At 35.7% G+C, this 13,059-nt stretch overlaps 1 protein-coding gene across 1 annotated transcript in view; it reads left to right on the top strand.

Moving 5' to 3' along the window:
* Positions 1-13,059, top strand: part of UNC13C (unc-13 homolog C) — a gene marked incomplete at its 5' end in the record, with an annotated part of 185,159 nt that overhangs the window by 72,665 nt on the left and 99,435 nt on the right. The window contains 3 exons of the mRNA XM_082321495.1: positions 1,209-1,378; positions 3,013-3,128; positions 4,632-4,795. Of these exons, the coding sequence (XP_082177621.1) occupies positions 1,209-1,378; positions 3,013-3,128; positions 4,632-4,795 (450 nt within the window). The remainder of the gene's footprint in view (positions 1-1,208; positions 1,379-3,012; positions 3,129-4,631; positions 4,796-13,059) is intronic.

Raw genomic sequence — 13,059 nt, 5'->3', positions numbered from 1 at the left:
CACTGAGCAGTGATAGTGCTTGGAATAGAATTCAAGTAAGAACTCTTAATCTAGTGTCAAACTAAGACCTTGCTGAAGATGAAAATTTGCTGCTACACTTGAAAGCTATATTTAAAGATAACCAAAGATTCATAATATTTAAAATATTTTTGTTGTATTACTGAATGAATATAAAAAAACCTGGTTAGTATGGATGCATGCGTATGACATGGCTTGTAACAGATGTCTAGTCTGTACTAGCCACTAAATGTCATCAGAAAGTTTTTCACTACCACAGACTTCTGCAGTCAATGTTAGGATATTCCAATGAAGTCATCAAAAGTTCACACTGACCAATAGTAAGCAGTCCTCATTGTGGCTTATAGGAATAAGCAGCAGTAGAGTTTCTTTTGCATTTCTGTGCAAATATATGCAGGATGGAGCTGGGAGTAAAAAATTTTATCCACTGGGAAATCTGCAGATTGCAAGTGAAGCCACCTCACTCTCTCATACATATAGTAGTTTCTCAAATCCACTCAACTCATGAGGGGTTAGTAAACCACTTAAATTTGAAAGGAATTTTTTAGTATATGGCAGTCTGTCCCTACTCCTTCTTAGCAGGGAATGGAGGTCTTGGAGAAAAGTAATGTATCTTTTAAAGAAAGCAGCTACTTATTTCCCTAGGTTTTTGTGATTGCTTGTCTTGTCTTGCTGTGATGTTTGTGCATACTTGTTGGGTTTTTTCAAAGACTTTCTGCCATGTACTGGAAATATTCTTTAAGATTTTCTCACTTTTTGTACTTTAACATTCTAGGCTACTACTTTTGTGGTCTACTGTACGTACTACGTAGCATTCCTAAATGAATAAACCTGATCTAACTGTATCTTTCCTGAGATATTTGTTAAATAATAGCATCAAGAAGTACATGTTGTAAATTAATCAATAATTTTAATCCAGAGTTCATGACATTCCTAAATACAATGCATATGTGTATATAATTCAGTCAAGTTAATCTCTTTACTTCCTCTTATATATCTAATTGTAGTTTAGTCCCCGGCAATGTGGTATGGCCTTTTATTCCACTGAATGTTTTGCAAGTTGTTTGTATTCTGTCACTTTACGCAGTTAAGCAAGTGTATGGAACTCGAGGACAATGAATTAGACAACAGTACAAATGTATGTAGCTTCTGTATCACTCACATTTTGTATTTTATTATTATTTTTACAGTGAATGCCATAACTCTACAGATAGAATAAAAGTAAGAGTATGGGATGAAGATGATGACATCAAATCTAGAGTAAAACAACATTTCAAAAAGGAATCAGATGACTTCCTCGGCCAAACAATCATTGAAGTAAGAACACTGAGTGGAGAAATGGATGTATGGTATAATTTAGGTATGATTCTTACTGATTTTTTAAAACAAATTTAGGCAGAATCTCAGCATCTGTAGATTTGGCACTTCAAAATATATAGCTTTAGTACCAACATACAACTTTAAAAATCTTTAATATTACAGGTTGATATGAAAATGAAAGATGCTCTCTGTTGTCCTTAATGACTGCATGTTCTTGTCTGGAAAGGTCTTAAGAAGTATCATTCTTTAAACGAGAAATAAATCAACAAAAGTGTGTCTCTGAATATCTTTCCTTTATCTAAATCTAAGCATACAACTGTTCTTTAATTCTAAAAATCTCTTTGGGTGCACTACATGTTCTGGAGTAGCCCTTTAAAAGTTAATCTCCTATATTTGATAATAAAAATGTGATAGTAACATTTTTATCTAGGGTGCCTGCTCTGTGAAAACTTTGGGTGAATTATGTGACATAATTTTCTGAAATTGTAGAGCATTTGTTTCCTAATCAACAGTCCTTGTTTCCCTGTCTAGTGTTTCATTTCCCAGTGACATATATAGATGTGCCAGGGAATTATTTGATTTCTTATTGACAAAGAAAAGAAAGCCTTGCTTTATTTCATATTTATAATGAGATGTTTTTAAAGGTAAGATAACTGGGTCATTATGAATTCTGAATTTTATTCCTTCAAAAATTTCAGTGACTTAAACTGATATAAATAGTGATAAAAATTATTATGAAATGGATTTTTAAAACAAATCTTGCTGAACCAATTTGACTGGAAGCAGTTTAATAATAACATTAAAAAGCTATATGATCTGCAAAAGGGGGAATCTAGAATGAAAACCTTTCAATTAGCATCTAAAAAGAAATAAAATGGCTTGCGCTAATTCTAATATTCTAAAAAGAGCAGCGTATTTTATTCTAATACATGCACACATTGACACAACTGCAGTATGACATATACAGAGGAAAGTGGAGTGAAATACTCAAACAAAACTATTGGATTTGTGGAATACCAATTCTTATTAATTGTACTGTTCATCACCACTCACATCACAGCACTTTGTGAAAGAATCATAAAAATTGTGATACCTTTTGATGCAGTTATACTGCTAGAGTGGATTGGAAAAGTGAAAACTGGAGTCAAAGAAGATGAGTAGCCTCCACAATGACTGACAGCAACTAAACGGACTAGTACAGATAGCGTAAACAAAGTTCTTCATATAATTTCTTCTGTAAGATTCAGCTTAGCTCTGTAATTGAGTTATGCTAAGAACATTTTGAGTTTCTCTCAGACATAGTAGTTCAGGTTGTTGCTAAAGTCTTCATAACTAAAGAAAAATATTAATAATGAAAATAATAATTAGTACAGATACCAGACAGAAAATGGAAATAATTTCTATTGAAAAGGGAAAAGTGTTAAATGAAGTGCTGTGCAGCCTGGTTTGAATTTGGCAGATAAAATAAGAAAAATTCTTTTCTTCATAGTTTGATATTCTGCTTCATGGCCTGAACCATATGTGAGGTGTTAATAAAAATTCTCTTGTTCTCAACAGCAGGACTTTCTGGTTTTAAAAAACATTCTTATTAAGCTAGAATGATTTATGAAAGCTTTTCACATGACATATATGTATTCTTGGTAGTTACTAATATATTATTTTTCTGCTCTTCAGAAAAGCGAACAGATAAATCAGCTGTCTCTGGTGCCATTAGATTGAAAATCAATGTCGAAATAAAAGGAGAGGAGAAAGTTGCTCCCTACCATGTGCAGTACACCTGTCTACATGAGGTATGTTGGAGAAGTTGAAGAAAGCACACTATACAGAAATTACTATTCAGTTGTTGCATGGATAAGGAAAAAAGGCTACAGAACATTAGAACACTGAAACAAATAACTGCTGCTACACCTCAGGACAAGTTTATTTTGGATTTCCCACTTTGTATTGCTGATGGCATATCAGGTTCAGAGTCAAAGGCAGAACAGTGTAACACCAACAGATCATTCCTCCCAGTAGGAGCTAGAAAAAAGAAGAGGTGGAGTCAGCTAAATTCTCCCTGTACCGTATTTTGTTTTAGCATTTTGATGCTACATACATGCTTGCTAACATGAAGAAGATGCAACCATTTCTGTATATTACAGAAATATAGCTATTAATTCTAAAGGACTTCTTTCCTGCAACATTAATTCATATTTTGGAGAGAGCAAGAGAAAGCAGGAGAAGCACAGACAATGTAACATTTGGTTCTCCTATCATCTAGATTGCTTTTGTCAATGTTGAAAAAAATCATCACTGATAAACCAGTGTGCCTTTCAAAAGATTTTCTTTGTATTTGATTTCTCTTCCCTCAAACAGTGTTCCACATTGTAGTTCTACTCTAAAACTACAAGTTCTTTCTGAAAGCTGATAAATAATATATAGCTGAAAGTTTGGCACTAATATGTATCCACAAAATGCCGTTGTTCACCATTTGTAAAATTGAATGTTCAGGGCATTGGTGCTCATAGATTTTGACCTGATATTGCAAATGTTTTGACCTGTGAAGTAAATGGCAAAATTCTGTTGCTTTAAGATAATCCACAAGACAGCTACGGGCTAATTAGCAAAACTGAAATTATTTCAAAGTTTTGGGGTTTTTTTGGTCACTGAAAATAGGAAATTAAATCTGCTGCTGAGTTTGTGGATGTGTATGGAGCTAGGTAATCTGAGAAGCATTCTATGACATTAACGTCAAGTTAAATACTAGCTTTGGTCCTAGAGGTTGCTAAACCTAAACTTTATTGCATGCTTTTCACTACTTGAGAGGCTACTGCAATATTTCTGATGGGTTTCCTGTAACTTGCAGTTCTTAAATAATTAATTTGAAATTTATTGGTCACAGATCCAATTAAAGTTGAAGCACTATGTAGTGAGCATTATAACGTCATGATTTCATTCTTTAGCAAGGGCATATGATAGAGAAGAGAAAGTTTCTGCGTGATTTTATGTTGCAGTCTCTCTGTGCCAGTTAAGTGACATGACCTTATATCAAGGACATAGATCAACGTGCTGAATCATAAGCCTGCACTGCCGGAGTTCCATTACAAAAAATGTGTTTAGAGTCTTGGGGTTTTTTTGTTTACCAAATTATGACTAGTTAGTGTCAGTCTTCAGAAAAATTTGGAAAAAAAAAACCAAACCAAACCAAAAAAAAAAACTAACAATGAACATATTGATGACTATTACATAGGCTATACTTTCAGAATGCCACTTAAAAGCCAAAAATTCCTGTTTGAAACATTTCTTACATTTAGAATCTATTCCATTACTTGACGGAAGTTAAATCTAATGGCGTTGTAAAAATCCCTGAAGTGAGAGGTGATGAAGCCTGGAAGGTGTACTTTGATGATGCTCCACAAGAAATTGTAGATGAATTTGCGATGCGCTATGGAATTGAATATATTTATCAAGCTATGACGTAAGTATTATTATGTCTGTTTTTCTATTCTACTGTCAAGAATGTATTTGAGGGAAGTAATGAGTTCCAAGCCTTCATGCTTTCATTCTCCATTTCATTCTTATTCTTGATTTAAAATTCTTGTTATCATTTTTATCCATCTGATTCTCATAGAAGTGATTCTCATCTGCAATGGAATTAAGATATATTATAAGCATTTTATAAACTGTTGCTGGTATTACCACTAATACATTTCTTAATCTTTATGGTACTGATATATGGCAAGGATCAGAAAGGCTTCCACTGTTCTAGATGGGATTGGGATGGTAGAACAGGGTTTCACAAGCTCTGTACTCCTTTCCAGGAGTACAGAAATCATCATGGAACACCAGCAATGACCATAGTAAACTTCCATAGTAAATGTAAATAATTCATGCAAACTATTTTTAATGGCATTAGAACCTGTTACTACGTTGTCCGTACTAAAGTAGCTGTCTGATCACTTTAGAACACAGCACCACTGAGCTTAGAGGCCTGGGGATACAAGAGCTCTATCATTTATTCATAATTTGTCCTGTGAAAAGTTTGCCAGTGAAAAGGACTATATTCTGCTCCTACTGCAGCCGTAGGAAAGCAGAGGACTCCAAATGAGTCCTCTAAATAAGAAATATAGAAAATATTTCCTATAGAAAGCTGATGTTATGGGATTTTTAATCAGAACATGTATCTCATTTCTTCCATCTCTTTACAGTACATTCTAAAAAAATTATAAGTATGAAGGGACATAAACGTGAAGTTTTATTTTTGTTGCAGGATATAATGACACCATCTGCTATTGCAATGAACATGTCTTTCACTTTATGTAGCTCATTGTGAATTATTGTACTGTATATCTAATAGAAAGGTAGAGGATGTATTTGTAATATATATGTTTTTAATGCTCTTCCTCCAAGGACCTTAAACAACATTGCACAGAAGAATTAATTAAGCTTGACAGTTCCCCTGTGGTATTGTGTATCTACACTACACATGGAAGAACTCATGCATTGAGTTTCATGAATATTTTGGTTTTCATGTTTAGCTCCTCTTTAGCCATGTATGTCTTTACATCTTGATTAAGTTATGTTACTTATTAACTAGTATAGTATTATAGTTTTATAACTTCATTTATATTGGCAAACCATTTTTACCAAAATGTTAATCTCTAAAATGATAGAGTTGTTCCAGCTGTATGTATCAGAAAGAATTCAAGGTTTTATATGAGATTAATTCTCAAGAGGTATTAATGCCAAGGGAGGGCTATTATTACTGTTTTCCTTAGGAAATAAAGCAGGACTGATTTAGCATTAGTGTTCCCTTGCAACTATAGTCCCAGTAGTTGGTTATCTCAGTACAACATGGCTGTATTTTTGATGGACAACCTCAACTGAAAAATAATTTTGAAGTTTCTTTTCCTTCATGTCTTGATGAATTCCAGTACTCTGAAATTTTCCAGAGAAAGTTTGAGACTGATTTTAAAAATTCAAATGTAGCAAAAGTCAGCATTGCAAAAATAGTGATATAATTGACATGTAAGTATTTAAAAAGTTTTTTCATTTAACAGTGTTAGAAATGGACAGGTTATATTTTCATACAAAAAGATGCTTTATTTTTATATCAGTAAATAACATAACATACAGCTATTCATGAAAAGGAAGTAAATTTAGTCTGAACATCTAACATGGAGCTGAGCAAGTACTGCAACACATTTTTCAGGAATCCTTACTCAAAAATTCTAACTAAGCTATTTTAAGTTAAATGACCACTTTTGCTTGTCCTCTTTTTGTTCTTGCTTTTTTCTGTACATTTTCCACCAAATTTCCTTGCTGTTAATGACTGCAAACCAAGCATTTTAAGGCAGGCATAATAAGAAAGTGAATTCGATATTGGTAGTCACAGGTAATTTACATGGGAAATAAAATCTAAGATTTCATTGCCTCCATGCCCATTTACATTTTAAAATGTTCCATGTTAATAATGAGCAATCCCTATTTGAGGGGCAGGCCACATACTGTTTAAGGCCACCATCCTGTTTAAGTTAGGAATAAAATCAATAATGAATGTGATCTCAAATAATACTTGGAGAAGAATATATAGTCATATACATTGTTTTGCTGATTCATCTGCAGACATGTCTCTTAGTAAGAGCATTCAGAATTTGGGGAGAATATTAGTGAAGACACTAGATCTGTCATGGGGAATTTTCTTTTGGACTGTTCTCTGTTGGCTTTATTTGTGTTTATGAGATCACCTTTTTCTTCTGGAACAACTTTAATGGCTGGAAGAAAAAGTACAGCTTCTTGAATTGGAAAACAGAATGATCAGATTCCATTTGGTAATGATGTGCTCCTACTAAAAGAAAAGCAATTTTCTACCATACACAGAGAGAGAATTTGAATGTAATCACTTGGCCCAAAGGAATGTTGTGTAAGCATTTTATGCTCGAGAATCTAGTTGCAGAATATTTCTATTGCATGTCTCATGATAACATTGTAAATTAAAATGTTTGCGTTTGTAAATGCAAAACTGACTATGCTTTCATAGCCCACGATCCACACCCCAGAGAGCATCCACATGCTTCTTATGCACTATATCAGACTCAAGTGAGTTTTAGGATGTTGCTAATGAGTTGCTCTTTTTGTCTGAATGTAATTTTTAAAATTCATATTTGTTTGCAGGTTTAAAATTACCTATTATATAAAGTTTCAGTGCCACTTAATGATGGGCAGTCTCGACCCTTTTAGGTTATGGGTAGACAGCATATGCTGAAGTAGGAACATATGCCATTCTGCATTTCTGAACACAACGTAAATCTAATTAAGCCTCCCTAAAGTACCACTTCCTAGAACAATTTGGCATCCTGTTCTGCTGTGGTAATAAACAACGCCACTTGTCTATCATTTCAGGTTCATGCTGGTGGCTTTGTCATCTATGATCCTCCTAGTAGACCCAGATGATTTGTTTTGGGCTCTCAAGTTAATATTTATTTATATTTATTGCTTTAAAGCACAGAAATAATATTTCAAAAGGATAGCCTTGATTTTCCAAATACACTGAGTACACTCATCAACCAAAATTGTGGCAGCCCAGCAAAGATAAACAAAAATTTATATCAGTTTATTGTTTCAGTGCCTGACTGCTTCATGGAAAATCAGTGCAATAGGTGGCCAACTAAAAGTCCTGAAAACGTGAAGCTCAAGCTCTTCTCTCTCAACCAGCATCAGCAAAGAAATTCTGCATTTTCTGCAATTTAAAACACGTCATGCGTGAGTCAGTGTTTGATTCTAGATCAGGATATTACCTGTGCACCACTGAAGACTTATTGGAATGTGGATATCAACCCAAAAGATATCACATAGATGGTTACTTATCTGCCTTAGTCATTGTCCCCAGTGGGACCTTTTCCATTAAACTTAAAGAGAATGAATTCAAGTGTGATTGCACCTGTTGCTGCAGACAGACATATCCACATTTTTGCAAGACTAAATATAGACAGTTCTTCCCTAAAGGGTGCCCACTTAGAAGGGGTGTCTTACTCTAAAGATATGGATTCCAACTGCCCAGTTCCTAAGCAAGGAAATCTGCTTTTAAGTTACCAGATGTGAATTTCACGTGAATAGAAAATCAACCATTGACCCAAAACCAAAATACAACAAAAAGCCTGGTTGTGTTGCAGTAACTGCAGCTCTTTAGAAAGTCTTGACTGTATAGACTCCATAATCCATTCTTCTTACTTAAAATTATTATATTCCTCCACTCCTCATGGAGTCTGTATTGGGAAAAGAAATGAAAGACAATTACAGCCATTCTTATATGGGTCAGAAGATTTTTTTTTTTTTTTTTTTTTTGTGTGTGTGTGTGTGATGGAGAGCAGCCAAATAGACACTGTTAGCTACCCGAATATGTGTATACTCTCAGAAGTCAAAGCACGTATGTGTGAGAGAATCAGAAAGAAAATAGATATGACATAAAACAGATTAACAAAAGCAGAAGAACAGCTCAGTGATCCAGCTGGCCTTTATTTTGATGGCTGCAGTGATGGATGGTGATTTCTGCTGTAAATTCAATGTCTTGAAGGAATCATACTGGAAGTTTATTTACCTACATATATTAAGCTACCTCTCCACCACCAAGAAAAAAAAATTTCTTCTTCTCATTCATCTTTCAACATAACTTATTTCTCTTTAGAAGGCAAAAAGCAGAGCACGTATTGAAACAGTGTTTGACTGGACACTGAAATTATACATAATGTCAGCATCCTGGATTTACTGTGTAGTGGAGTCAAGTGGAATAAAAGCTCTATTAAGATCTTCAGTTCTTGCTGGCAAGAGTCACCACAGGTAGAATCTAATGCTTCTAAATCAGCGACATAGTTCGCATTCCAGCGGGTTAATGGGCATTAACTATGCCATCTTCTTCTCCTGCTAGTCTTCAATTAATGTGGCTGCATTGCAAAAAGCACACAAATCACCCATTAAAGTAATTTTCATTGATAGCATTTGCTTACTGAGCAGTTAATTAGCCTTCTTTCTTTGCTGATTCACGCTAGCAGAAAGATTGGAAGAGTCACAGGCACTGCATGTTGGTCAGGAAATTGCATAGTAAGAAAGTTGAAGCAAGCAGGCCTGCTTTTAGACATGTGACTAGCTTAAACAATGCAATATTACTCTAAAATATGTGAGACTTAGCAATGGTTGCTGTGACATCACGTGCCCATTAGAAATTGTTAATAACTCATGCTATTGGCCTCAGTTTTCAGACACCTACAAAAACAAGGAAGGAAATTTCCTCTTTGATTTATTTATTTTAGCAAGCAGAAGGAAGCCGGGTGGCTTGCAGTTTTCTTACCTGGGTTATCAGCACTCTCAGAGCCATGACCCATATTGCATGTGATAAACTTAATAGGCTCTGTGAACTTTGCATATTTTAATTAAATGAAGGAGAGAAGCAAAAATTCACATAACCTTTCACTTGACACAGATGCTTTATCGTGGATTTCACTGACTGAATTACAAGTGGAATGGTGTAGTAATATAATAAGGACATAAATAAATTACATCAGTAGGTTTAAATTTTCCTCACAACAAATTAGTACAGTTTGGGTCTATTTTCAAGATAAGAGCTCAGTCCAGGCCTTGGGTATCTCAACGTGAAATTGTTAGAAGAACTTGCAGAAGACACTCACTGAACTTAAAAGGTTGACCCAAACTTTTTTCCCACAGTCTGTCATGTTCCCTGCAGGCAATTGATACAATCTCGATGGCTGTTCACATAGTGACTGCTGGTGACTGCCCCTTTTGTCTGCCTCCTCCCCTCACCAGAGCATATGTTATAGGTATGACTCTAAGGCCAGTGGGGTTATTAGTGCCTTCTTATCTGCAGCTTGGAGTTCCTCGTGCACTAAGGATCTTTAGGTCCACTAGAAGATTTTTGGAAATTAAAGGTCAGCAGTAAAAGTGTATGTTAATTATTTTTGTGTCAATTTTTAAAAAAATAGTTCTGATCATCTCTACATATATTTCTTAAAATACGTGTGATGAATAGATCAGGTGAGATTACTATTAACTTTAAAGGTTACCTGAAACTGCTGAGAATCACCTGACATCATTATTGTATTTTATACAAAGGAAATTACTGTTGTTCTAGTTGATAGGAAACATGTGACATACAATGAAAGATTTTCCTAAGGAGTAGGTAGCTGTGTTGCGCTTTCGTCGGATTCACATTGAGGCACTTAAAAGCACTTCTGAAAAGTACTGGCAATGAATGAAAGGTTTGGTAGTATTATCCCTATAAGCCATGTAGCTGGGAATGCTGAGTTCTAGTCCTGGCCCACGTGGTTGATTTGCTGTGTAGATTTGAGCCATTTCTCTCAATTTTGTAAAATGGAGATAATAGCACTTAATGATCTAACTTACAGGAATGCTGAGAAATATTTGCAAAACACTTTGAACATGACTACCGTGATACAAGTTTTAAGTATCGATATATATATCACCACATCAGTGCAAGACTATGTGGTAAATAAACCCAGCATGAAAGTACTTTAAAGAGAGTCTAATGCTAGAGAAAGCCCATGAAGTGGGTCTCCTGGCTTGGCCTGGAAAGCCTGCAAATACAGAGGGACATACACAGACTGTAGCCCTAGATTCTCTTTAATATGAGCCTATTCTCTTTAATATTCTCTTTAATATGAGCCTGCCTCTCTTGCCTCCCATCCCCAGCTGGATGCCTTCTTTTCCAGTCTTTGCCCAGCCAGGTAAACTAGAAAATCCAGCAATTATTCAGCTCCTCAGCCTAGCTTTGGAGTGGGATTAAGGGCTTGATTCATCCCAGTATCCACTCCTCTTGAAATCTTATGTCGTTAACACTTCAGAGACTTTGGATGATACTTTAAAGTAGCAAAATATGAATATGTGCTGGGATTTTCTTTACGTATTTGTACATGTATAATTAATGACTTGTTTTTTCCTTGGGGAATTATGACTTAAATTATAAGAGGATTTATCTTGAGTGAGATGCAAAAGAGTTAGAAAATTGCAATTTTAGAAGTTTTCCAGCCAATTGCTTTTCAATTACAGGGTCAGTTGGTATACATCTCTTGTGCTTTATTTTTTTAGAAAAAAATAGGAAAATTCTTTAATTTATACATCACACACATTTTGAGCACTCACTGGTAATTAAAACACACTTTACATCTAGGAGGAGTCCAAAACATTTGTCCTATGTTGACCATAGTGATCATGTAACTATAGTGATAGGTGGATGTGTTTGTCATCACATTTACCTTACGGTAAGTAGCTGATTCTATTTCGAATATCTTACCAGGTTCTGTAGCCTGTTTCATTGACTAAGGCTGTTGAGGAGAGCAGTTTGGCCAATAATTTTATGATGTCTGTTTCTGATATCTAGGTACTGAATGGATATCAGGTACATTAATGAAGCCTGATTCCTGAGCCTGGACACTTGGGGAGTTTTGGAATTTTCTTCCTTTTTAACATAACCTGACACAGATTTCTGAAGTAAACATTGCAATTTAGATGGCTCATTTGCAAAGTAAATGGAAGTGTTGGAGAGGGCTTGGTTTGGAGTGATGTGAGGTGCTGACAGCCCAGGGCATTTTTTTAGGCCCATTTCTGAAGCTGTAGATGAGCATCTGTAATAAGAGCCTGTGCAGTGAGGGGAGAGTACTGGAAAAGCAGAAGCAAGAGAGACTTTTATGTGATGCCTTCTGCTGACTCACTCTATTCCCCCAATTTTGCTTTTAAAAAAATGTAAGCTAACAGAAGAAGGAAGAGTTGATTGGTTGATGTGAAACTGCAGATTACCCCAAAGGGTTATGAAAAGGCATCTGCAAATATACTAAGCCAGTGGTGTGGGAGATCCTGGAAAAGATAAGTTTGTCGCTTCAGCAGAAGCAAGTTTCTGCAGCCCTGAAACATCAGAAAGCAGGAATATGGTGAACACGGTCAGTCACAAGAGCATGAGGCAAGTCTCAGAGCGAAGGACTTTAGAGGACCACTGAGACAATAACAGGGTATCAGAAAGCATAATGTAGGTGGAGTCATTTTGTGTGCAGGCTTGCAAGAAAGTATAAAGAGCTCATTTTTTATATCTTTAGGAACAGGAATCCAAGTACAAGATGCAAATAATCTTGAATGACATGGTTGGAAGATTTGGGCAGTGACAGCAGTTAAGGGTATTTGGCTTAAGTTCAGCAGGACCGAGTTCAGTTGTACCTTGTGTTAATTTTTTTTCTTGGATGGGCACTAGGGCCCAGGTGGTTCAGGCCCAGCACACTGGGCCACACTGCTCTGCCTTATGCTCCTAAGGAGAAACAGTAGAGAGAAGCCAGAGACTCCAGCTAAGAGGAGCATGCTGCCAAATCAGGACCTTCAGACATATAGAGAGCTCCAGAGTGATTGGAGTTTCTTCATCCTCTTCTGTTTGACTGTATACTCATTTTCACCATCATCTTCTCCGCCTAATCCCTCTCAGTCTCTTTCCTATCTCTATACATTTACTCTATATCCCTTCACCTTCCTCCCAATCCTGCCTAACTATAAATCTTGAAATTAAAATTTTATGTTTTGCAATGGTGGTGGTCACTCTCCTCCTGTGTTAGATCCATCTCGTATCTCTCATATTTTCTTATGTTACAAGCTCTTTGTACGTTACAAGCAGGCATTTCCTGTTATTTTGAACAAGTAAACAGGGCTGCTACATTGCAACTCTGGTTTTGGCTG

This window comes from Platalea leucorodia (genome assembly GCF_965183815.1).
Source record: "Platalea leucorodia genome assembly, chromosome: 9".
Taxonomy (NCBI): domain Eukaryota; kingdom Metazoa; phylum Chordata; class Aves; order Pelecaniformes; family Threskiornithidae; genus Platalea; species Platalea leucorodia.
Note: the sequence above shows the minus strand (reverse complement) of the source record. Positions and strands in the feature narration are given on the sequence as shown.